At 43.8% G+C, this 26,000-nt stretch overlaps 1 protein-coding gene across 2 annotated transcripts; it reads right to left on the reverse strand.

The window, feature by feature from the left end:
* CACTIN (cactin, spliceosome C complex subunit) lies at positions 1–23,511 on the reverse strand. 2 transcript variants are annotated; one of them, XR_012488689.1, is made up of 12 exons: positions 23,260–23,511; positions 15,600–16,089; positions 13,907–14,002; positions 13,580–13,725; positions 12,509–12,671; positions 11,593–11,707; positions 6,493–6,685; positions 4,737–4,859; positions 3,866–4,161; positions 2,532–3,109; positions 1,685–1,773; positions 1–362 (listed from the first exon to the last, which is right to left on the reverse strand). XR_012488689.1 is itself a non-coding variant. In XM_074307572.1 (10 exons), the coding sequence occupies exons 1-10, from the start codon at positions 23,463–23,465 to the stop codon at positions 2,619–2,621; spliced, it is 2,319 nt and encodes a 772-aa protein (XP_074163673.1). In that variant the 5' UTR covers positions 23,466–23,511; the 3' UTR covers positions 2,404–2,618. The 2 variants fall into 2 exon arrangements, 1 of the variants encoding a protein (XP_074163673.1); XM_074307572.1 differs by lacking the exons at positions 1–362; positions 1,685–1,773 and having other exon boundaries at positions 2,404–3,109.
* Positions 23,512–26,000: the final 2,489 nt, after the last annotated feature.

The following is a 26,000-nucleotide window of genomic DNA, read 5'->3' on the forward strand; positions in this document are numbered from 1 at the left end:
TATATATATATATATATATATATATATATATATATATGCGGGGTCACATAGAGATTTCTTAGTCAAAAAGGGGTCGTAAGTGAAAAACTTTAAGAAGTCCTGCTTTAAGACCTGGCCAGAGATAAGAGAATAAGGAAAAAAAAATGGGCTTAAAAATATTTAAGTAGGAAAGATTTTCTTCTTTCAGGCAAATGCTCCTCCAATGCTTCCTTGTGGCAAAAATGACTCCGGATTGTCCAAGACTATCAGTAGGATGCAACCTCTGGACAAGATGTAGCCAGTTAAGTGTAGGGGAGATTCGTTGCTCAAAGTTTGGCTTTAAAGGCTTGGAGCTGATATCCAGACTGATAAAAGCAAAGGCTCTGAAAGGAAAAGAGGAGACAGGTTCCAGTTAGAGACAGGTCTTTGCCCCAAGCTTGGGTTTTCGGTTCCGGGCAGAGCTTTCTGTCAGTGATGGGGATGTGTGCATGGGAATGGGATGACAGAGTGAGTTCTGGGCCGGCCAGCTTTTCCCTCAGAGGAGCCTCCCTCTGGAAACCGGCCCAAGTTAAGTTCAGCTTAGATTGACCCAGACCCTGCCTCCCCTAGAGAATCAGAGCCACTGTCCCTGGTCAGCCCGATTAATGGCTCAGGGTCATCTGATGGTCACTTAATCCAACTTGCTGAGGGTCTCCCCTGGGTCCAGTTACAAAGATCAGACGTGCATAAAATTAGTGCTGTTGGGTGTGATGGTGCATGTTTCTAATTCTGGCTTGTGGCTGGGAGCTAAGCTTGCATGTCCTGAGCTGGTTGGGCATCCAGAGGATCCCAAAGGAGGCCTGAACTCACCTGGTTTAGAAATGGAAGTGGTGGGGGCAGGTGGGGCAGTGGGTAGAGCATTAGCCCTGGGAGCTGTGTTCAAATCTGGCTCAGACACATAACCTTCCTGGCTATGTGACCCTGGGCAAGTCACTTAAGCCCCCAAATTGCCTTAGCAAAAAAATAAAAAAGAAATGGAACTGGTGGTTCCGCTACACTTCCAGCAGACCAAAGTGAAGGGGCTCCTTATAAGCTTTGAAGAAATAGGTCCAGAGCAAACTGAAAACACAGTGATACAAACAATACTGTTTGGGAACCTAAGACACCTCTGGAATACCTCAGTTATGCGCTCTATTTGACAAAGCTTCTGGAACCCAAACCCCTCGTTCACCTTTCCAGCGCTCTTCTGCTTTGCTCCCCACCATGGACGCTTTGATTCTCATTATTGATGGGTCTCTGTGCCCCATGCCTGGAACACACTCCATCCAAAATCCTGCCTTCTCCAGGAAGCCTTCCCCAGCTCCCATTTCAGGGCCTTCTCTCTGTTATTTCTGATTTATCCTATATACAGCTTGCTTTCTATGTATTTGCTTGCATGTTATTATCCTCTATGATTAGACTCCAGGGGGGCTGGAACTGGCACACAGCAGGAGCTTAATAAATGTTTATTGTGAAGATGAAACTGAGACAGAAAATAGCTTGCCCATTCTCACAGCAAATGAATGACCGAAACAGATTTCCTAGGTTTCCTGGGACCCCTGTGTTCCTTCCCTATGAGGTAGTGCTCCAGGATGCATCCCAAGGCACCTTCATTACACAGACAATCCTGTGCCGGTGAGGATGTAGAGATGGCTTCAAATGGCATTTCATACACTAGTCTACTTACCCTTCAAGGCTAATTCAAAGCCTTCTTGACTGCTCCGATTCTTACTTTCGCCTTTTTTCTGACCGCCTAGAGTGCTCAGTGGTTGTGCCCTATAAAATTCATGACAAAACAGCTTTTGTTATAGAGTTTCCCCCGTCCCTTACCTAGATAAGGCGGGCTACAAAAGCAGAGGAAATATGGCACAGAACAAAGAACAAGGACTGAGAACTGGGAATCCCGGTTCTGTTCTCATTCCCAGATTTGGGCTCCTCAGCTTCCTCATTGCTAAAACAAGAAGGCTGGACTAAATGGCTTTTAGGCGGGGCTTCTTAGCTCTATGTCAAACTCCTCTGGCAATGTGGGGAAGCCAGTGTTTGAAAGAAAAAACAAGTCTCAGAGGTCAGGGGGAAAACCCAAACCCATCTATCTCTCACTCTCTCCCCCATCCCAATCCGCGGAGCTGGCTGAGCCCCTCAGGGTCCTGTCCAGCCCTGGCATCCTAGAGGCTGAGATTTCTCTGGTGAGGGCATTTGGTGGGCCCTGCCACTTCATGTCACCCGCTCTATGTGCTCCCCTTTCTGTGTACCCCCCGCAGGACAGGCTGGCTTGTAGTAAAACTGTAGCCATCTGGGAAATTAAACTGCCACCTAGTGGCTCGGGAGTAACTAGAAGCCTGTCTGAAGTTGACCCCAATTCAGACACATGCAGTAAAGGGAAGCTGGGGAGGGAAAACATGGAACTTTTACTCCAAAATGGTTTTTATTTGGCTGAAAATAGTCCTGAAGAAACTCTGACATCAGGTTTAGGTACAAAGGAGGAGTTCCAAAAGGAAGAAGCACAGGGCAAAGAACGAATCCCTCAGGCCCACCTGGAGACCAAGGGGCCGCCAGCACACGAGCGCGTCCGCCTGTTGTCTCCGGCCTCTCTCGGAGGCTGCAGTCCGGGCCCGGGCCCCCTATCGCCGGTATCGGTAGCGCTTGAAGTGGAACCAGAGCTGGAAGATGCCATTGGCGAACTGGCAGCGGAAGCCGTGTCGGTGGGAATACTCCCACTCCCGGTTGACAATCTTGAAGGCGATGTCCTCGTAGGGAGGTCCAGCATGGAAGCGCAGGATGGCAAAGTCCTTGTTGTCCTGGCAGGCCTCCAGGAAGTACTCAGGCGTGGAGCGCTTGTCAATCAGGTCCGGGTAAAAGATGTTAAACTTGTAGCCTTGCACAATCTTTGGGGGGGGGTTGTCAAAGTCATAGTGGGTCTGGTTGTACTTGTTCCACTCGAAGCCCGTGTGGACCCGGTTGAAGAAGCGAGGCTTGCGGGGCCGGTATTTGTCGGCCCACAGATAGGCCTTGCCGGTGAGGGGCATTTCCACGCTGAACTGGGCCTCGTCGGCCCCCATACCCTCCTTGGCCCGGCGGAAGAAGATGTCTTCGGCACTCTCACTGGCGTCTCCTGTGCAAACAGAGGGAGGCGAGGGATTATGGGGCTTGCTCAAAGCCTGCCCATGTGCTTGACAACTGGCTTTGTTTCTGGCCCCCACCTCTTACCTAATTGCCAGGGTACCTCCTCCCCTTTTCTGTTGGCTGGGTGACTGATCACCACGCCACCCAAGCCTTGATAAAGTCTTCAGAAAGTCCTAATTTATTGGGGTCCAAAGGCTCCTGACTAGTGACACAACCCGGGGAGCGGCCACCTCCGTGCTGTAATCTCCCTCTAGTACTTTACTGTGCTGACATTTTCAGTGCCATCTACCTCTGTGGTCCCCTCTGAGGTTCCCTTGGTGAGGATACTGGAGTGTTTGCCATTTCCTTTTCCATTTCATTTTACAGACGAGGAAACTGAGGCTACCAGGATTCTGTGATGAGACTTTCTGGTTCTGGACCAGGCCCCCTCTCGCTGCACCATGCTCTCCCCCCCACCCCCCGTCCCCTCCGCTGCCCACAGAAGCCCAGAGTAAGACTTCATAAACAACTTCTTAACACAGCGAGCTCAGAGGACAGAGGGAGGAGAGGGGAAGAGAATGAGGAGACAGAGGAGGAAAGCAGAATCCCCCACTGGGCTCGCAGTGGGATCATGTAACAAAAACCCGGGACACACAGCTACAAGCTCTCACTGACCTGGGCAGCGGGCAGCCTCAGGCCCAGTCTGGGAGAAAAGCATGGGCCCATAATCCCGCCCCCCATGGTCGCATGGCCCCTGCTGACTCACCTGTCACCTGCAGCTGCTGCCGAGAAAGCAGCAGGCGCTGAAGGTCCTCCTCCACTTCCACCACGTGTGCATCGAAGGGCAGCTCATGCGTGGTGAGCAGCCTGGGGCTGTACTTGCCAGCATCATAGTCCTCGAGGCTCTGCTGGATCAGGTCCTCCTCCATTAGCACAGCTTCCCCCTCACCTTCACCTTCCCCCTCACCCTCGGCTCGGGCCTCGCCTTCAGCTTCTGGCTCCTCGGAAACCCTGGAGGTGGAAGGCCCCGGCTGGGCCTGAGCTTCTTCTTCAGGCTCTGACCTAGAGGCAGAAGGGGTGAGACAGGGGGACCTCCCAGGCTCCCGCTCTCCCTCACACTATTATCTCAGTGCCTGCACCAGAGTCCCCCTCATCCAGTCCCCAGGCTCTGGTCCCCCTCCTCACTGGCCCACCTTTTCCATCACGGAGATTTCTCTGGGGAGTCTTGTTCTCTTCTTGGATGCCTCCCCCCCCCACCCAGGGACACGTCCCCTGTGATCACTTCCTATGGGAAGGACTGGGGGACCTGGATGTAAGGCTCAGAACCTCTTCTTCTAGATAAGGAGTAGGGTGACCCCCCACATGTGGGGAACAAGGACTTTTCTCCCTTTTGGGACTCCAAAGTCGAGAAGAGCCTTAGATGGTGACGGATTGAGACCACAATGGCACAGGTTGGGCACAGGGCAGAGCAGAGTCGAAGGGCAAATCATGGGCATGCAAGCGACTCAGCACTGAGGTTCTGACTGCCTTGTGACCCCTTCCCTCGACCCCAGTCAGAGATGGCTGGATAAGCAGGGGAAAGGAGGAGGAAGGCCTTCAGCACCCCGCCTCCTTGGCTGGTGACTGGGAACACGCACCTCTCACTGGGAGATGATGGCTCTTTCTTGAGGATAGGGAATAGGGGTTCGCTCTCGACGCCTTGCTCCTGCTTCAGCTTGTACAGTTTCTGCCGGAGCACATCTTGGTGGCGCTCACGGAGCCTGGAACATAGAAGGACATAGTTGCTCCTCAGCATGAGCCATGACGGACTCTTTTGAGGAGCTTTCCATGCTCAGCTGCAACTGAAAACATGTCAGGACCTCTGCACGGGTGAAAGGGCAACCAAAACCCCTTCTTCTGGGCACCTAGTATGCAGACCAAATGAAACTCAAATGCTAATTCAGCACTTAATGTGCAAAAACGGTCCGTGAGGACATGGGGGCAGGGGGAGATAAAAGTTCGGACGAGCACAGTTCCTGGGGGGATGAGACACAAATGCAGAATTGTGTAGATCACACATTCCAGTTCAGTGCATCAGAGAGGTACAAAGGAAACAGTTCTCAAAGGCCGGACTTCTTGGGAGGCACCTTCCCTGTGTCCTAGGAAGATGGCCAATATCTTTATTTTTTATTTATTTTTTTATTTTTATTTTTTTTAGGGCTGGGGTTTAGTGACTTGCCCAGGGTCACACAGCTAGGAAGGGCCAATATCTTCATTGCCCATATCAGGTGACAAGAGGGGGCCAGCCAGGGGCAGATGGCCATCCCTCTGCAGGCATTTTAAAGGCCACCAAGGGAAAGAGAGGCATTGAGCTCATTCATTTTGGCTTGGGAGACCAGAATTAGAAACAATGGGTGGAAACTGCAGAGATTTCAGCACATAGTAAGAAAAATATTCCTAGCAATTAGAGCCCAAACAGGGAGGCTAGTTTGCTTCAGGATGCTCCCTGGAGATCTTCAAGCAAGGTCTGGCCATTTGTTCTCATTCAGGGACTAGATAGCCACAGAGAAAATGCTGGGAGCTGCGCTTGGCAGGACCTAGGAGAAGAGGACCCTCCAGATGGGGGCATGGGTGAGGGGCAGCAAAGGCTCTGTGTAGACTCCCATTGGCTGGAACATCAAGTATCTGGCGGGTGGGGGGAGATGACAGTGTGAAACAATGTAGCACCAAATGATGGGGCCAGGGCCCTGGAGGGGCTCCTTCTCCCTCTGGAAAGCAGCTCTAGGGGCAGGTGACTTCTCCTTTGTGGGCCTGAATTTCCTCAGAATGAGTCCCTCTAAACTCTGAATCACTAAGTCAGATGGAGACATTATACTCCATCCCTGTAGATCCAGAATGCTCTCCAAAGGATTTCAAAGCACTTGTGGGCAAGGCTGCCATTAATCAGCTTGGAGGAAGCTAAGTGGTGTTGGCTCTCCTTGGCCAACACAGGGTGTAAAGGGCTAGAACTGAGCAATGCACTTGGATAATGAAGCACGTGAGACTAATGCCAATTGGACAGTTCCCTATTAACTTGTTTGAAGGTTGACCCTCCTCAGCTGTTCTGTGCTGACTTGATTGGTGGGACAGAGGGGGAAGTGACTTGTGTGGGAGGAGGAGGAGGAGGAGAAACTTGGGTCATGGAACTCACGCTCTCTCACACTCGTGACCTGGCGTTGGAGAGTGACCGGAAAAGATTAAGAATAAAGATGGTTAGTGATCCTGACTCCGGCTGATTTCTGGGAAGATAAGAGTTCCAGCAGCAGGGTAAGTAAGGTGGGAAGAGATTTCTCAGCATTCTGCCCAGAGTCACAGCCGACTTTACCTGGCTGTCCTGAGTTCCAGTCCGCCCTCCCTCTCTCTAGCCTCCCTCACCTGGCTCTGGCCATGTGGGCCTTAAGTTGCTGCAGCAGGCTTTCCCAGTAGCCAATGTCCAGGTTGGGCCCCCCTGCCCGGATCTTGCCCTCGATGCCCTGGAAGATCACCTGGAGCTGATTGTAGGTCTTGCCTTTGAACACTGACTGTACATCGGAACTGACAGAGGCATTTACCCCTTCTCGACGCTCTCCTGTGGAGAGAGGAGAGAACCCATCACTGAGCTGGATCTCTGCTGCCCCTCTACATCATCACAGTGCCCTGTCCAGGGGCCCAATATTTCCCTTCTCCCCAATCAGGGTCCCACAGACAGGGAAAGTTCCCCCTTTCTTCTCTCTGACCACTCTCTCAATGAAGATGCTTTCTTTTTGGGGTTCTTGTGATGCTGTGCCCTCTCCTCCTCCTGAGGCTGTGCCTTTTCAGTCTCCTCTGTTGTCTTTTTTCTCTCCGTGCTGTGATTCTTGGGGATCTCATGAGCGCCCATGTTAAACCACCATATCTATATATCCAGCTCTAGTGTTTCTTCTGAGTTTTAGTCCAACATAATTAGTGGCCTTCTGGACATTTTAACTCAATATCACAGACTTCTAAAATTCAAATATCTGACACAACTCAGTATTCTCTTGTTTCCTAACTTTTGTATTTCTGCCAAATGTACCACTATCTTCCCAGGAACTTAAGAATCACTCTTGTTTCCTTCCTCTCCTTCCAGCTTTAGGTCCAATCAGTTTCCAAATTTTATTGGATCTAGCTCCCTTATCTATAAGCACCACCTGATTCAGGGTCTCATCACTCACAAACAAGCTGGACTGTTGCCTATCCTCCAATTAGTTTCTCTTCCCTAATCTATCCTCTTCAGAGATAATTATTCCTATTTTTAAAAAATGATAGCTTTTTATTTTTCAAAATACATGCAATTCTTCTAAACATATTTCCATATTTGTCATGCTGTGTGAGAGCAAACAAATAAGAATAAAAAAGGTGAAAATACTATGTTGTGATTCACATTCATTCAGTCCCTGTCGTCCTCCCTCTGGATGTGGATGTCTCTTTCCATCCCAAGTCTATCAGAATTGCCCTGAATCACCTCATTGTGGGAAAGAACCAAGTCCATTACATTACAACTGATCATTACATAATCTTGTTACTGTGTACAATGTTCTATTGGTCCTTTCACTTCATTTAGCATCTTGTAAGTCTTCCCAGGCTTTTCTGAAATCAGCCTGTTTCTCATTTCTTATGGAATAATAATTATATTCTTATACCATAATTTATTCAGTCATCTCCCAAGTGATAGTCATCCACTGAATTTCCAATTCCTTGGCACTACAAACATGTTTTGCACATGGGGAATCCTTTTCCCTTTTTTATGATCGCTTTAGGATATAGACCCAGTAGAGGTTCTGCTGGATCAGAGGGTATACAGTTTGATAGCCCTTTAGGCATAGTTCCAATAGTTCCAGAATAATTGGATCACTTCACAACTCTACCAACAATGCATCAGTGTCCCAGTTTTCCCACATCTCCTCCAACATTTATCATTATCTTTTCCTATCATCTTAGCCAATCTAAGAGGTATGTAATGATATCTCAGAGTTATCTTAATTTGCATTTCTATAATCAAAAGTGATTTAGAACATTTTCTCCATATGACTAGAAATGGATTTGACTTCTTCATCTGAAAAGTGTCTGCTCATATACTTTGACCATTTATCAATTGGAGAATGGCTTGTATTCTTATAAATTTGAGTCAATTACCTATATATTTAAGAAATGAGGCCTTTATCTGAAACAGTGGCTATAAAAACTTTTTATTTTCCTTCTAATCTTATTGGCATTCATTTTGTTTGTACAAAGCCTTTTAAATTTAATATGAGCAAAACTATTCATTTGCATTTCATAATATTTTCTGCTTTTTCTTTGGTCACAAATTCCTCCCTTCTCCACAGATCTGAGAGGCAGACTATTCCTTGTTCTTCTAATTTGATTATAGTAATATCCTTTATGTCTAAATCATGAACCTATTTTGACCTTATCTTCGTATAGGCTATTAGGTATTTGTCAATGCTTACTTTCTGCCATGCTATTTTCCAGTTTTACCAGAAATTTTTGTCAAATGGTGAGATTTTTTTTCTTTGAATTTATCAAACACTAGATTACAATAGTCACTGACCATTGAATCTTGTGAACCTAACTTATTCCACTTATCTGGCTAATACCAAATGGTTTTGATGACTTCTGCTTTATAATAGTTTTAAGTCAGATACCACTAGGCCACCTTTCTTTGCAAATTTTTTTTTCATTAATTTCCTTGAAATTCTTGATTTTGGTTCTTTCAGATGAATTTTGTTATTTTTTTCTAATTCTATAAAGAAATTTCCTGACAGTTTGATTGGTATGACAGGTAGAATTATCATTTTTATTATATTAGCTAAGCCTATCCATGAGCACTTGATATACTTCCAAATATTTAGATCTAACTTTATTTGTGTGCAAAATGTTTTGTAATTGTGCTCATATAATTCTTGGCTTCGTCTTGACAGGTAGCTATCTAAATATTTTACATTATCTAAAGTTGTTTTAAATTATATGGGATTTCAATCTTTTTATTTCTCGCTGAACTTTGTTGGTAACATATAGAAATGCTGATGATTTATGTGGATTTATTTTATATCCTGCAACTTTACTAAAGTTGTTGTTTCTAGTAGTTTTTAAAATTGATTCTCGTAAGTATACCATCACATCACCTGAAAAGAAGGATAATTTTGTTTCCTCATTACTTACTCTAATTCCTTCAATTTCTTTTTTTTTCTCTTATTGCTAAAAGCTAACATTTTTAGTAGAATTATGAATAATAGCTTGATGATAAGTGGGCAACCTTGTTTCAACTCTGCCCTCATTAGGAATACTTCTAGTTTGTCCCTGTTTCATATATTGCTTGCTGATGGTTTTAAATAGATGCTACTTATCATTTTAAGGAAAACTTCAATTATTCCTATGCTTTGGAGTGTTTTTAATAGAAATGGCTATTGTATTTTATCAAATGCTTTTTCTGAACCTACTGACATATTCACGATTTGTTAGTCTGGTTACTGATATGGTCAATTATGCTAACAGTTTTTCTAATACTGAATCAGCCTTGCATTCCTGATATAAATTCTACTTGGTCATAGTGTATTATCCTGGTGATAAGTTGCTGTAATCTCCATGCTAATGTTTTATTTAAGATTTCTGTATCAATATTCATTAGGGAGATTGGTCTATAATCTTCTTTGTTTTGGTCCTTCCTGGTTTAGGTATCAACAACATATTTTTGTTTCATAAAAGGAGTTTGGTAGGACAGATAAATATTCCTAAAGAGTAGGTCTGACTATGACATTTTTCAGATTAAAGCTCCATTTGTTTCTTATTGCCTCCAAGATAATATAAAATCTCTTCTATACAACCCAGTTCCAACCAACATTTCCAAGTTTACTACAAAATACTACTATCTTTCATGTAGCTTGTGCAGTTTCTCACATGTGACATGCCATCTTTCACTGCTGTGTCCTTGCATAGGCTGTCCCCTCGTGTCTGAACTGACTCTTTGCCTACCCCATCCTCACATAGAGCTCAGTACCAGGCTTTCTCCTTCAGGAAGGCCTCTTCTGCTCCACTAGCTGCTTCCACCTGCCAAAACTGCCTTGCATTTACAACTCCTCCATTGCATCTTGCTATATAAGGAAATCACCTTCATTTTCTTGTCATCATCCACAAATGTTCTATTTTCATGTTTGTGAACTCTCAAATTCTCTTATCTAATCATTACTGTTTTCATGACTCCACCACCCCTTTGTCTTATCCCCCAAAGTCCTGTTCTCCCAATTCACTGTGACCTTCAATCTTCTTCATTCTTTCTCAGGCCATCATAGCTGCATAGACCTACGTTCTCCTCCCTTCTTTGCCCTCACCATGACTTCCAAACCCTTGACCTTTTTATTTCTTTCCTAGCCCATTCTCTGCTCTGGCTACACCCTTCTCCCTTTCCCTCTCAGCCTCATTATTCAAACAAAAAATCATCTCTCCAAATCTACTAACAAGCTCTTAACTGCCAGATCCACTGACCTTTTCATCTTCATCCTCTTGACTTTTCTGCCAAAGCACAGATCTGAGCACATCACCCCCTTCCCTCAATAAGCTCCAGCAGCTCCCTATCACCTTCAAGATCAATATTATACATCTACTGAGGCTATGTGCTATAGCAGACACTTCTGGGAATCAAAGGTTTAGAGGTAGAAGGCATCTTAGAGATCAACTAGTCCAACCCCCTCTTTTTACAGATGAGAAAACCGAGGCCCAAGAGGGATAAGCAACTTACCCAAAGCCCCATAGGTAATACGTGGCAGAGGCAGAATGAGAACACAGGTCCCCAGTCTCCAAATTCACTGCTCATTGACCTTGAAGGTAAGAGACTCAAGTTCTAGTATAAGCTCTTCTGTTAATTAGTTATATCTTGATCAAGCCCCTTGACCTCATCTGTAAAAAGAGCGGGAAGGGATCTTTAAGAACCCTTCCAGTTCTCACAAGTCTATCAGTCAAGGCTGTAAGTTCCTCAAGGGTAGGAACTGTCTTTTGGCTCTTTATATCCCCCTGAACTTAGCACAATGCCTGGCATACAGTAGGCACTTAATGTTTACTGAATGCATTGATCAACTGTATCTATGAGGTGAATTCAATCAAAGACTTATCCCAGCAGCTCCCCCCAGTGGCCATAAGGGAAATAGCACCAATATGGGACCAATACCATTTCAAAGCTATTTTTAGTTTAAAAATGTCAAGGTCTAGAAAAAAAACCTTAAGGATAATATAGTGTGATCCCTTTATTTCCATATTGGGAGATGGGGGTAGGAGGAACCACAGCTCACAGAGGGGAAGGGACTTTTCCAAGATCACATCACAAACCAGGCAGTGCTGGGATGGAAACCCAGGCTGCCTGTCTTCCTGTCCCAAGCTTTTCTAGTACACTCTTGTTTTTAAAAAGCAGCCCTGGATACCTCCACATCCTCCCATCACCCTGCCAACCAAAACTGATCCAGGCCTTTAGGGATGCCTGCCAGTTACCTGGGCCCTTTCCAGATGCCTCGAGCTTGCGGAGTTTGGAGATCTCATCCTCTGTTATGATGGTCATATCTCTCCAGAAGTCTACATTCTTGCCCTGTTCCAATTCCATGTATACCTGAAGTTGGAAGAGCAAGAACACTTGTGATCCACTGCCCGAACATCACCTAGGACCACCATCTCTCAGACTCATCTTGAAAGAGTGAAAGGAAGCCAGCCAGTCAGGAAAAACCTTGGAAGAAGTGGATATTCAGCTTGGAAGTTTGCAAAAGGTGATTAGAGAAACAGCTTTCTAGGTTCACAGTACTGAGAGCTGAAAGGGATGACACCTAGTCAAATCCTGCTCAGTTTACAGATGAGGAACATGAAGTGACCTGCCAAGTCTTTCAGAAGGAAAGCAGAATGGGGACTTAAGCCCCAACATTTGAACAGTGAGAGCAAAGGTGCAGAGACCATCCGTCCACCATTTATTAAAGGCTCAATATATATGTATATAGTGTAATGCTAGGCTATGAGCAGGAGCTACAAAATTAATGTTTCTGTCCTTGTTTTGATAGAGCTTACAATCCAGCAAACAGGATATGACCCAAATATGTAGTAAGTGGGAACTATAATGCAAAATAGAATAGACAAGATGGAAGAAAAGATAACTTCTGAATTAGGTCTCCTGGAAAGGCAGCATCTGAAGGATAAAAGTAAGACAGAAAGCAGAGGAAGGAGGGTGAGGCATGCTAAATTAGGGAATAATGTGAGTAAAAGGGTGGAAAAAGGGGAGCGCTCCCGATAAGCTGAGACATAGACTATCAGGGGGAGATCACAAGCAGGATGAAGAATAGCTAGGTGAGCTAGGGACTTTTTCTGAGTGGCACGCTTTGTGTTTGGCAAAGACTGGTCCCTGTGTGGCAGTGAGGAGAGATACCTGAATGTCCTCTAGAAGGTCTTCCATGTCTGACACTGTGAGGCCATTGAGGAAGGTGTAGGGCTCGTGCATCTCCACAGCCAGGTCGTCATCCTCTGCACTGATATACTTGGCCAGGAGGTCGATGGGCTTGGCCCGTCCATCCCTTATACGGATTTTAGAACTGCAAACAGCAATGAAGGGAGTTAGTGGTTTCCAATGGATATAGTTGAGAAGACTGTGGTGTCTGGTCATTGTTTGAGCTCCTAGAGCACACATGTGGCCAAGGTGAGAGGGCCAGTGAGATGGACAGATGGAAAGGGAAGGGCCCATCAAAGGAAGCCCAGGGCCAAGCCTTTCTAGCTGTGCAGTTGGAGAAGAGTCACTCAACCTTGCTGTGCTACAGCTCCCATATCTACAAAATGTCATAATGACTGCACCAGCTATCTTACAGGGGCCCTGTGAGCAAAGTACTTTGTTAACCATAAAACACAGTAGCAGTATAGAGTCATTTGTATGGCCTGCTACAGATGTGTGCTTGAGGCCACAATCTTCATAAACTGGTGGGAAGCTGGGTCAAAGGGTGTGCCAGCTGATCAGGGCTCAGGGCCAAAGTGTGTGTGTGTGTAAACATTAGGCTCTGTGCCCTTCCTTCACTGCCCCACGACTTAGAAACTAATGAGAGCTTGATTATCTAATAAATGGCATTTACCCTTGAGCAGGTATTTTCACCCAGTGCAAAGATAGTACCAAGAAGGGTAGGGAAGAGAAGAGCCCACAATTTCACCTACCTTTGGGTTCTTGAGCCTTTTCTCTATATTTTTGGACCTCAAGATCCAATAGCTGAGCCCTTAAAGCTATCTGCTTGAGATTCCCTTAAATCCTTGCTAGGCTTGCTAGGCCCTGACTTATCCTTGGTGGTCCTCATCTTGTTGAGGACAAACCCTCCATCTTTCCCTTAACTATTCAATAATGTTTTATCTTTGATGTGGCAACTCAGGAAAGATGAAGGCCAGCCCGGTCAGGGCTGTGTCTGTGAGGCTCATACCACTTTGGACATTTCTCCCTCCCACTTGCCAGCCCCTGACATACCGAAGCTTGGCCTGTTGAAGGTGGAAATTGTCTTCCTGCTCCTCCCAGGTCTTGAAGTGCTCTGCCTCCTTCTCCCTCTGCAGCATCTCCAGCTCTTGTTCCCGCATGGCTTTCTCCCTCTCTCGCTCCAATCGCAGCTGTTTTACCTGGGAAATGGAAGAGGAACCATCATTGGGGTGGAGAAGTGGTGTTGGTGTTGGTGGAGGGGATGGGGAAACCGAGGGGAGAAAAACCAGCTATTCTTAGGAAAGAAATCCAAAAAGGAGGGAGGGCTAAGTGAAAGAGACTGTGCTTTGCCCTGGTAGTGAGGGTTGGCTGAACTACTACCTTCTGCAATTCTAGTCGATTGTCTTCCTGGATTCTCTTGTTTCTCTCCTTCAGCTCCTTCTCTTCCAGGTGGCTGATCCCCTTCTTCTCTAGTGCCTGGAAAAGACAAACACATGACCAGCTGAGTTCCAGTTCCATGTCTGCAAAGAGACTACACAATTGCTGTCTGTCAATTTACCGGGAAGAGTATAGTGATAAGGAGGGAGGGATCTTAATATCCCCTTAGCTTTATATTCTGGTAGTCATGGGATCACAGCACTTAGAGCTGGGAGTAACTGTTGCAAATCAAAGAAAGCAATCTTTCCATTTTATAGAAGAAAACAGGTAAGGTTTTTATTTTATTTTATTATTATTATTATTTTTTTTTAATTTGTTCCCAAGGTTTCACGATAATATGTGCCCAAGCAGGTTTTAGGAATTGATTCTAAATCCAAAAGTTTCTTCGATTACACTGGGACTACTTGGGTCATGAACCCAAAATAATGTTTTTAATGCATAAAACACAAAGGAAACCAATCATATGGAAATAAAGATATAATGATATAACATTGCTCTCTTCCAAACTCATGGACATCTTAATCTATCCATGGACTCTTTGGGGTCTGGGAACATAAGATTAACCTGTATATTACATTGTACTGATTTTCAAAAATAAGACTTTTTCATGAAGTCTTCCTAAATCAACTAAAGGAGAACTAAGCACTCCCTGACTCCTATATAAGAACTGCCATGGTTCTTCTTCCTACCCACTTTTACCTCCACCTCCACCCCACCCCCCTTTTTTGCTCTGAGCACAGTAACCAATCACATAGTCTCTGTGACTCCTAAGGCCAAAGCTTCCATTCTTGGTCATCCTTTTCCTATTTGTGTTGTTTTCTTCTACTAGGATTTAAATTCCTTGAGGGCAGGAGTGTCTTTTAATATTTATATCCCCAGTATGAAGCATATAATAAATGTCCATTCACTGAAACATCTTAAGATCTGTTGTGGAGTTTATTAGGATTATTTTGCTTAAGAAAACTAAGATTGGGTATTGTCAGGAAATTTCAGCTGGATTCAAAGATAAACAATCCGAATTATTTAAAAACAGATGAGGCTGCCTTGGGAGATGGTGAGTAAATCATTACTGGAAGTTGTTACATAGAGGTTGGATATCTACTTGTTGGTGGGTATTATGTTTGTAGGGAGAGTTAAGACTAAATGATATGGAGATCCCCTCTGACCAGGGGTTCTATAAACTGGCATGGGGTTGAAGGGTGGAAGGATGTAAAAGATATTGTGAAGGAAGACTATAAAGAATTGAGTGGCCAGGGCACATGGAAAACTCAATATACCAGAAGTGAACTAGCAAGTAGCAGGAAGAATCATGGACTGAAGTCTACTCTCTGTCAATGACTGGCAATGTGGCCTTGGGAAAGACATTTCTCATAATATGTAAACTCCTGCAAAGCAAGGATTGATTAATTCTTGTATTTGTGTCCCCTGGGCCCATTACAGTACTTGGCCCAGAGCTGGTGTCCAATAAAGGCTTATTGACTGGTTCCCCATTCTGAACCACAATTACCCTATTTATTAAAACAGGCTCCTAGGTGGGATGGTGTCTGGGTCTCTGCTCACTGTTAACACTCTAATTTGCTCTCCCTACAAAGTTGCATGGTTACACATCCAGGGAAGGCTGCAGCCAGCCCCTCACCTTGTTCCATATGAACGTTCCCAGAAGATTATTGTCTCCGAAGGGATTATCGGTATTAGTATAACCCATATATTCTTCACCCCAGCCCATCTTTTCTCTCTTCTTCCGTTCTTTGGCCTCTTTCTTGGCCAGTCTCCGGGCCCGTTTCTCCTCAGGTGTCTCAAAGGCCTTCATCAACTCTTCTTGCTGCTTTTTCTCTTCCTTCAGCCTCCGTCGTTCCTGGAGGCTCAATTTCTTGTCTAGGGCCTCTTGTGGGCTCTGAGAACGGGGTGGTGAAGGTGATGCTGAAGAGACTGAGGAGGTAGATGACCTGGAATGACGATGTCTCCTCCTGCGCCTGCTCCTGTGACCCCTCCGTGACTCACTCCCAGAATCTGACTGGGAAGGTTCCCGAGATCGGGGCCGTGACTTTCTTGGGCTTCTATGAATCCTTTCAGAAGTCTGATATTTCTTTGATTTTCTCCTATGTCGCTCTTCCTCAGAATCTGATCTGTGGAATAAATCAAAACATCTTTCACTATGAAAGACACCAAAAGTTTTTACTGACTCTACAAGCTCAGCTTCTAGATTCTGTGACATTGTAGATAGCAGGCAGGGGAAAGACTTTCCACAGGGAATCACAAATCAAAGAATATTAGAGAGAATATGTGTATAACTGAAGATTGTCTAGTCAAACCCCATTATTTCACAGTCTAAAGTATAGGAATGCCAGATCCCTAGACAAAGATGGAATATACCCCACAAAAGTGAATGTATATATTTCTTGCCTTCTTAATGGGTGGGGAAGAAATTGGAGGGAAGGAGAGAATTTGGAACTCAAAGCTTGAAAAAAAGAATTATTATTAGTTTAAAAAGAGTAAATGTAACTGCATTTACGAAAACACAATCAAAAAGATTTTGCACTGAAAAGGGCATGGGGAGAGAAAAAATTGATAATATATGTCTGCAGTATGGGCCATTGGAAACACTTCCAAATTTGGCCCAGGGAAGACCCAATTCCAACTCAGACTTTTTCTAGCTGCAGGACTCACTTGATCAAAGCTTCAGGTCCCTCATCTGTAAAATGAGGATAATAATAGTATCTCCTGTGGAGCACTGCTTTCCGGATCAAATAACATTATATACATACAGTGCTTTGCAAACCTTAAAATACAGGTTAGGTATCATTATTTTTGTAATAGCCAGATACTACAGACAAGGCAGGAAAATAAATAGCAATAAAAAACATTCGGAAATTTTACAGAAGAAAAAAATCCAAGAAAGGAGTCAGCAATAAAATTCACAGCCTTAGTTGTCTATATGCCAGCGCACAAAATAGAGATCCTAAATGCAAGGAGTTAAATTTGAAGCACAAGGTATGAGTGAAATTTGGTGGGAGAAGATCCATGCCTAGAATAGTGTTCTCAATCTATGTGCCTTACTTGAAAAGGATTGGTAAAAGTAGAGGCAAAGCAACAATGGATATTAAGTAGATAAAATCTTATGAAGAAATAGAAACATGGCAAAGTATATTTCTATACAGATCTACACAGGCAAAAGCTGAAGAAACATTGTTACTGCATATATTACTGACATTGTTACTGCACAGAAAGGAAACAAATGTTTGGGTACAAGGATCACAAAGCTGACTTGAAGTCATGAAAATACTAATGGGGGACACCAACTACCTGGATGTCTGTTAGCTCTCTGCTCAAAGCAGGGTTGCTAATAATTTGACTAGTCTTAAGAATAACTTCACCCTCAAAAAAATTAAAAAAGGCTAATCACTATTGATCAGAAAAAAGCAAATTAAGACAACTCTGAGGTACCCCTATCACACCTCTCAGATTGGCTAAGATGACAGGAGATAAGGCTGAATGTTGGAAGAGATGTGGGAAGACTGGGACACTGAAACACTATTGGTGCAATTGTGAAAGGATCCAGAGATTCTGGAGAGCAATTTGGAACTATGTTATCAAACTGTGCATACCCTTTGACCCAGCAGTGATAATACTGGGCTTATATCCCAAAGAGATTTTAAAGCAGGGAAAGGGACCTGTATGTGCAAAAATGTTTGTGGCATTTTTGTAGTGGCTAGAAACTGGAACTGAGTGGATGCCCCTTGATTGGAAAATGGCTGAAGAAGTTGTGGTATATGAATGTGATGGAATATTATTGTTCTGTTAAGAAACAATCAGCAGGAGGATTTTAGAGATGCCTGGAGAAACTTAACTGATGCTAAGTGAAATGAGCAGAACCAGGAGATCGTGGTACATGGCAGCAGTCACATACAATGAACGTAGCTCTTTTCAACAATGAGATGATACAGGCCAGTTTCAATGATCTTGTGATTAAGAGAGCCAGCTGCACCCAGAGAGAGGACTGTGGAAACTGAGTGTGGATCACAACATAACATTCTCACTCTTTTTGTTGTTGTTTGCTTGCATTTTGCTTTCTCATTTTCACCTTTTTGATTTGATTTTTTAAAATTAAAGTTCTTTAATTTTCAAAAAATATTCATGGATACTTTTTCAACATTAATCCTTGCAAAACCTTGCATTCCAATTTCCCTCCCTTTCCCCCATCCCCTTCCTTAGAAAGCAAGTAATCCAATATATGTTAAACATGGCAAAAATATGTTAAATCCAATATATGTAAACGTCTATATATAATTATCTTGCTGCACAAGAAAAAATCAGATCAAAAAGGAAAATAAATGAGTAAGAAAACAAAAATACAAGCAAACAACAACAAAAAGAGTGAGAATGTTATGTTGTGATCCACACTCAGTTCACAGTCCTTTCTCTGACTGCAGATGGCTCTTCATCACAAGATCATTGGAAATGGCTTGGATCATCTTATTGTTGAAGAGTCACTTTCATCTGAATTGATTATTATACGATAATGATGTTGCCATGTACAATGATCTCCTGGTTCTGCTCACTTCATTTAGCATCAGTTCATATAAGTCTCTGCAGGCCTTTCTGAAATCCTCCTGCTGGTCATTTCTTACAAAACAATATTCCATAACATTCATATACCACAGTTTATTCAGCCATTCTCCAATTGATAAGCATCCATTCAGTTTCCAGTTTCTAATCACTACAAAAATGCCACAAACATTTTTGTACATGTGGGTCCCTTTCTCTTCTTTAAGATCTCTTTGGGATATAAGCCCAGTATTAACACTGCTGGGTCAAAGGGTATGCACAGTTTGATAACCCTTTGAGTATAGTTCCAAACTGCTCTTCAGAATGGTTGGATCAGTTCACAACTCCACCAACAATGTATTAGTGTCCCAGTTTTCCCACAATCCCTCCAACATTCGTCATTATACTTTCCTGTCATATTATCCAATTTGAGAGGTGTGTAGTGATACCTCAGAGTTGTCTTAATTTGTATTTCTCTGATCAATAGTGATTTAGAGCACCTTCTCATATGACTAGAAATGGTTTTAATTTCTTCATCTGAAAAGTGTCTGTTCATATCCTTTGATCAATTATCAATTGAAGAATGGCTTGAATTGTTATAAATTAGTTAATTCTCTATATATTTTAGAAATGAGGCCTTTATCAGAGCCTTTGAATATTAAAAATGATTTCCCAGTTTACTGCTTCCTTCTAATATGATTTTTCTTGTGCAGCAAGATAATTGTATAAATATGTATACATATATTGGATTTAACATATTTTTAACATGTTTAACATATATTGGATTACTTGCCATCTGGGGGGGGGGAGGGAATTTGAACCATAAGGTTTTGCAAGGGCAAATGTTGAAAAACTATCCATTATTAAGTTTTGAAAATAAGAGGCTTTAATAAAAAAAAAAAAAGAAAAGGGAAGTGCTGGTCCTTTTGTCTCTGGCCTTAGACAGGCCACATGTGGAGTACTGGATTAAGTTGTGGGCGCCACAACTAGTAGCTAGAAAACAGAAGAGGGCAAGGATGATGAAAGGCCCTCAATCATTTCACAAAAGTATCAGCTGAAGGAAGTGGGAATGTTTACCTTGAAAGAGAAGAGAGAGCTATCTTCCCAAATCTGAAAAACCTGTCATGCTGAAGAGAGAGATTAAATCTATTCTACGTGGCTCCAGAGGTAGAACTAGGAAAAATGGGTAGAAATTGGCAGGGAGACAAATGTTAAAGTTGATGTCAGGAAAAAACTTTCTAATGATCGGGGCTATTCTCTAATATAGACATTCAATGAAAGACTGGATGATTGTTTGTTTGATATTCTGAGTTCTTATAAAGATATGAGTTTAACTCAGTAGTCCTTTCCAACATCCAGAAAGGGGAAATTGCCTGCCACAAGTTAAGTCAGTGCCAAAGTCAGCAACAGAAATCCAGTTCTTGGTCTTTACTTTAGTGTTCCCCACTGCTGTGCGTATTTGAACAGGTTCATCAAGATTGTTGCACATTCCTCCAAATACTTATTAGACCAGAAGGGGATAAAGAATGGACTTGTGATTTCATTAGTTCAGGGGACTAATGAAATGATTTTTGGTGAAGTGATTCTTTCCCTCTACCAATATGAAGTTTTGGAGAATTGCCTAGGGCACTGAAAATTTAAGTCACTTATCTAAAGTTACATATTATTTGCTGAGGTGAGACCTGACCTGACCTAGCTTCAAGGCTGGACCTCTATCCACTATGCTATTTTGTCTCTATTAGATGACAATTCCCATTTTTCTTCCAAATCAGCAAGAATCTTGATAAGATATTAAGTCAGAAGAGTGTCTGAACCATCCTAAATTGTGAACGAGGCTTTCCATTATCCCTGCAACAAACAACCTATCTCATTGCCCTATGTGTAAAACTCAATAATAAGATATGAGAATATCGAGTCTGAGATGATGCCTGGATCTGGGGGAAGCCCTGATTTGAGGAGCCATAGGTTCAGTCTCAGGAAAGCTGCTGAAGGGGAGAAAACTAAGAGCACTGTTACCTTCTAGAAGTCCCAATTCTGAGGAAAAGATATAGTTCCTGACCTTAGGGAACCCCTATTTTGAGAGAGAAGGCAAGGTCCTAAACTCCAGAGGAAATATGATCTTAGCTGAATTGTAGAAAAAATAATTTTTAAAGGGGAGAAGTTACAATCAGAAATGAAAGTGATGCAAAAACAAAAAGATCAATAAAAAAAGTTAGCCCTTTTAACCTCAAGCAGCACAAATGATTACAGTTGAACAACCCATTTTCAGAAATTTGTAACAAAATATTTTAATCTTCTTTCCTGAAAGATCTTCTAAATTGCCCAGTAAATTGTTTTTGTTGAAATAAAAATGAATTTGACAGCTTTGTGGAGGATGGATTAGAGAGGAGGAAGAAGCTGGAAGTAAGATTAATTGAGAGGCTGTTGCAATAGTCCACCTAACAACCTGAATTATTGTTTTATAAAAAATGCTCAACAAGCTGATTTTAGAAAGATCTGGAAAGATTTACATGAACTGATGCTGAGCAAAAAAGCAAAACTAAATACATTATACACAATAACAGTAAGAAAGTGCAAGACTTGATTCTTGGTTCAGTGATCCAAAGCAATTCAAATAGATTTTGGACAGAAAATGCCATCTGCATCCAGAAAAAGAACTAAGGAGACTGAATGTGAATCGACACATGCTATGTTCAGTTTTTTGTTGGTTTTTTTTTTTTTTTTAACATCTCTAATATGTCTCTCATGTTTTTCTCTTTTGCTTTGATTTTTTTCTCCCAACATGATTCATAAAGCAATGTGTATTAAAAACAAATTTACTAGGGGAAAAAAAAAAAAAAAAAAAAGGATAACTCCAAGATTGTGAATTAGGATGGAAAGGATAGTGGAGCTGAACCAACTAAACAGGAACCAATTAGTTTAAAAAGTTGTGGTTTAGGGCAACAGATGCATTCACATGAGGAAATGATGAATTTGAGAGACCTATGGACTATCAAGGTAAGTGTCCAGCTGACAGATGACAACGCAAGAATGAAATTCAGGGTAGAGATCTGGGAGTCACAGGACAGATCTAGAGCTTTAATTTTACAGATGAGGAAACAGGCTCAAGAAGATCAAATGGCTGGTCCATAGTCACACACAGGTACACACACACAGGTATAAAGTAGATAAGGTGAGATTTGAACTCATGTCCTTTAACTCTGATTCAGTGTTCTTTCCAAGGCACCATGCAGCCTTCAAAACCACTTCTTGATGTTGGGTTCAAACCCTGAGAAGTGACATCCATTTGATGATGATGGGGCAGGAAGAATAGTCCTGTATTAGAAAGGCTGTCATGGCGGAGGACAGATCAGACTTGTACCGACTGGTGAGGGGCAGAGGCAATGGGTAGAAAGAGCAAAGAAGTAAACTGAGGCTTTCCATCTACTTTGTAACTATCAAAGCTGTACAGAAAAAGTGAAAGGCGGCCTCTGGAGGGGCAAGTTTCCCTCCCCTGGGAGCCGTCCCCAGAAGCTGGAGCCTAGTTTATTGCAGAAGGGAATTCAGGTCCAGGTTTATTAGGTGGTCTCAGGTCTCTTTCAACTGAAACTGTGTGAACTCCTGAGAGCTGAGGAGGTCCTTGGGAGAACTAGATAGTTAATAACAAAACTCAAAGCCTTCTATGTGCTCCCTATTATTAATAGTAGCTTTTATACGGGTCTTGTGAATTACAAAACGACTCAAGGATACAATGTTATCGCATCCTCAACACAGTCCTGAAAAGAGTGTGCTGATATCCCCATTTTAGAAATTTCCGTGAAGTGTCCAGATCATGAGAGTTACTGAGTGTTTGGGGCTGGATTTAAATCAGGTTCATCCTGACTTTAGGTTTAGCGATAGTGACAGGGGAGCCGCCAAGTCTAAAACTCCTTGAAGGGCAGATTCTTCTTGAATCCGGGCCTCTGTAAAAGATCCTGAGGGGGAGAGCACCTCTCCCACTGCTAACACTACTGATTAAGCTTCCCATTGAATGAAAGAGACTCATTCAATTCCAGCTCCAACTGCACCCAGGAGCCCCGTCGGGAACAGGCCTGGGATTGGAGCCAAAGGCTTCTAGTATAAAAGAGCCAATGTTAAACTCTCTCCTCAAAGTGGACCTAACGTGCCATGCCAAGGAAGCCTCTGCCCGCTGAAATTACATTCTCTCAGCGTTGCCCTCTCTCTAGCTCGCACACCTATTTCCCTAACAGGACTTTACATGTCTCTGCCAGGACCTTGCCCCTGAGGAATTCAGCCTTTCTATTCAAGCACAGCAAAGGCTGACTTCCCAATGCCAATGATAAACTTCTTTCACCAGTCTCGCTTTTCAGGTTGGTAAATTCCTTTAGGAAGGACCTCTGCGCCGCCAGAAAGGGGGTTCCCCAAACTCCCAGCCTTGCACCGGTCCTACAGGGGACTTAAGGGAGCCAAACCTCATCTGGTTCCCTGAACCCCGAGCCTGTCACTGACCTCATCGTTTAACTCTCTGACCACCAGGAACCCTGATCTCCTTATTTTGGTTCCCCGAATCTAAACTCATCACTAACAGCTCACGCAGGTCGAGGAGGGTGTTACAAAGCAGACGCAGAGACAGAGGCGCGCGTGCACCTTCCCTCCTCCACTCTGCTGAGAGCAGACCCCCCCCCCCCGGGGAGCCCCGAGAATCAGACCCCCCCCCCCACAAACCCACGCCCACTGAGAGCAGATCACTCCGGATGCAGCGGTCCCCTCACCCTGCTCTCCGCTCCCGGCTCCGCCGTCGCCGCCGCCTCTTTCGCCCCTCGCTGCTCTCGTGTCGCCGCCGTCCATCGCGACTCCGGCTCCGGCTCCTGCTCCGACCCCGGCTCCTGCTTCGGCTCCGCCGCCGCCTCCGGCTTCTGGGGACCGGGGAGCGCGAGCACGAACGAGACAACGAGCGACAGTCCTGGTTCCGACCCATTAGCTAACCCGGATACAACCTCTAGCCCCGCGCGCCTCAGAGGAAGAAGCCCTCGGCTGGGAAGGGCTTCCTTCTCTGCCTGGCGCAGAACGGGGCTGCCCAGAAAGAGCCAGTTTACTCAAACAAAACCAAAAAAACCCAAACTACTTCTAAAAAAAAGAATTAGCCTTCGCCTTTTCCCCGTTTCCAATTGGTCTCCGTTTTGTCCCAATAACAGCCGGCGTGGTTTAAGTAGCCTTCTCTGAGAGGTTTATTTTCCTCAGGCAATCTTTCGAACAGCCCTAGCTCCTTCCATCCTTTAAGTTCCATTGGGTATCAGCAATCCGGAAGTTGATGTCCTGGGAGGCGGGGCCCTGAAAAGCTGCTTGGGTTTGAGTCCCTCCCGCCCTGTGGTAAAAGAGTTTTCTCGTTTCTTGGAGACCTTACTAGTTCTCGTGGGTTGTTACTATTTCTCTCGGAAACAAAATTTATCTTCTCCTATAAAGCCATTTCTCCACGCTTCTCAGTCAAGCAACAAGCATTTATTAAGCGCTTCCTGTGTACTGGACATTTAAAGACACCACGTCTTCCAAGCGAAGAGCAGGTGACCTCGGGGTGGGTGCGAGGCGGGGGGGAGAGGTTTCACGCAGAACGTGGCATCGGTGTTGATTCTTGGAAGAAAACCCGGGAAACCGGCTCTTTCTCTATAGAGTATGAGTCCCTTGCAGAGCTGGAGCTTCTTTCTTTGAGTCTCTGAAGTTGAGCACCTTGCCTGGAACGTACTGTCAGGATTAACTGTTGTTGTCCTTGACCTGATATTTGTCCTGTGGGTAGTAGGGAGCCACTGGGGTTGTTGGAGGGAGGGGATGAGAGGAGAGAGTATTAGGGTCAGACCTGCAGAATTATTAGTTTGAAGACTTTTGGCTGGGACGGCAATTTAGGAAGATTTCTTAAAGAACAACAATATTGCGTTACACATTCACATACTGCAGACGTGAGATGATTTTCTACGCACATATTTGATGTATGTAATGATGTGGTCAATCTAGTTGGAGAATACTTAGGGTGAGCTATGTGGAGATTCTTGGGCCGGTCCCGAGCCCCTCCAGAGAGCTAGGCCAGACTTTACATACCATGATAAATGTGGATATATATAGAGAGAACTGTGTATGTTGACATTTGTTGGGTTGCTGTCTAGGGGAGGGAATAGGAGGAAAAGAGAGAAAAATTGGGGACACAAGATTTTGCAAAGATGAATGTTGAAAACTATTTTTGCATGTATTTGGGAAATGAAAAGCTATTTTTTTTTTTTTTTTTGAAAGGGCTGCTACAAACATTTTTGCACATGGGTCCTTGTTATGGGCCAGAACTCTGAACTTGAAACAAAGGATTCTTGCAAGGTGCTAAGTCAGTGGAATTGATAGGCAATGGTTACTTAGCACAGTACTTAACAGTTCTCTAGTTCAGTACATGTACTTAGTACTTATTATAGTTCCACAAGATTCACACCTTTGATGAGAGAGGATATAAGCTCGATCAAACTCAGCCAGAATCTGAACTAGGGAAGACAGAGAAGTGGTGGCAGACTGTCCTCCTTCACTTCTCCACTGAAACCAAGATCAGGAAGGCCTCCAGAAAATTAGCTGAGCCCCAAATGAAGGAGATAGGGCTTTGAAGGAAACAATAAAGGATTTGAACTTTAATCCCTGGCTACATTTGGGGTGATTACTGAACTGAAACAAAGATCCCCAAGAAAACCTCAACAGAGAACATTACATTTTAGATAGAATATTACAGGTCCTTTTCCCTCTTTTATGATATTTTTGGGATACAGATCCAATAGTGATCAAAGAGTATGTACAATCCAACCTAATTTTTTTTTTTGGGGGGGGTGTTAAGTGACTTGCCCAGGGTCACACAGCTAGGAAGTGTTAAGTGTCTGAGGCCAGATTTGAACTCAGGTCCTCCTGACTTAAGGGCTAGTGCTCCATCCAGCTGCTCCCCCAACCTACTTTTTAGACCAATTTGCATTTCTCCCCTTTGTGTATACATTCCCAGCAAACCTAAATTTAGCATTGCCTCTCTCAGTTTTCCAGTTTATTCCCTCTTGACTGATGTTCACTCTCTCCTAATCTCAGACTTTTAGAATCCTTGGTTTTTTAAGGATTTACCAGAAGCCTTTTCTGATTCCCCATCTAATGCCTTCCTTCTTGATAATTTGCACTGTATCCTGTTTGTTTTGTTTGTGTAATTGTTTTGCATGTTGTCTGTGGGCAGGGAGTATATCTTGCCATTTATTGGATCCCTAGCACTTAACAGAGTACTTGGCACATAGTAGGTGCTTGATAGATGTTTATGACTCAGCATCCTTGGAGGCTCAGTTCAGGTTTCCTTTCACATGGAAAGCATTTCTTGACCCCCTAGTCCTTGGCATTCCCTGCTAGCTGTGGTCATGGAGAGAGCCGAGTCTGGAGTCAGGGTAGCCTGAGTTCAAACGTGGTCTCAGCTCTTTCTAGCTGTGTGATTCTGGACCATTCAGCCTTGTCCATCTTCCTT

The sequence above is a fragment of the Sminthopsis crassicaudata genome, chromosome 1, assembly GCF_048593235.1.
Source record: "Sminthopsis crassicaudata isolate SCR6 chromosome 1, ASM4859323v1, whole genome shotgun sequence".
In the NCBI taxonomy this organism is placed as follows: domain Eukaryota; kingdom Metazoa; phylum Chordata; class Mammalia; order Dasyuromorphia; family Dasyuridae; genus Sminthopsis; species Sminthopsis crassicaudata.

Coding starts and splice junctions, on each gene's coding strand:
- CACTIN (XM_074307572.1), bottom strand. CDS start 23,465: ATGGGTCGGAACCAGGACTGTCGCTCGTTGTCTCGTTCGTGCTCGCGC. Junction 13,726..13,906: donor ATCGACTAGAATTGCAGAAG/GTAGTAGTTCAG, acceptor TCCATTTCCCAG/GTAAAACAGCTGCGATTGGA. Junction 4,162..4,736: donor CCATCATCTCCCAGTGAGAG/GTGCGTGTTCCC, acceptor TTCTGCCTCTAG/GTCAGAGCCTGAAGAAGAAG.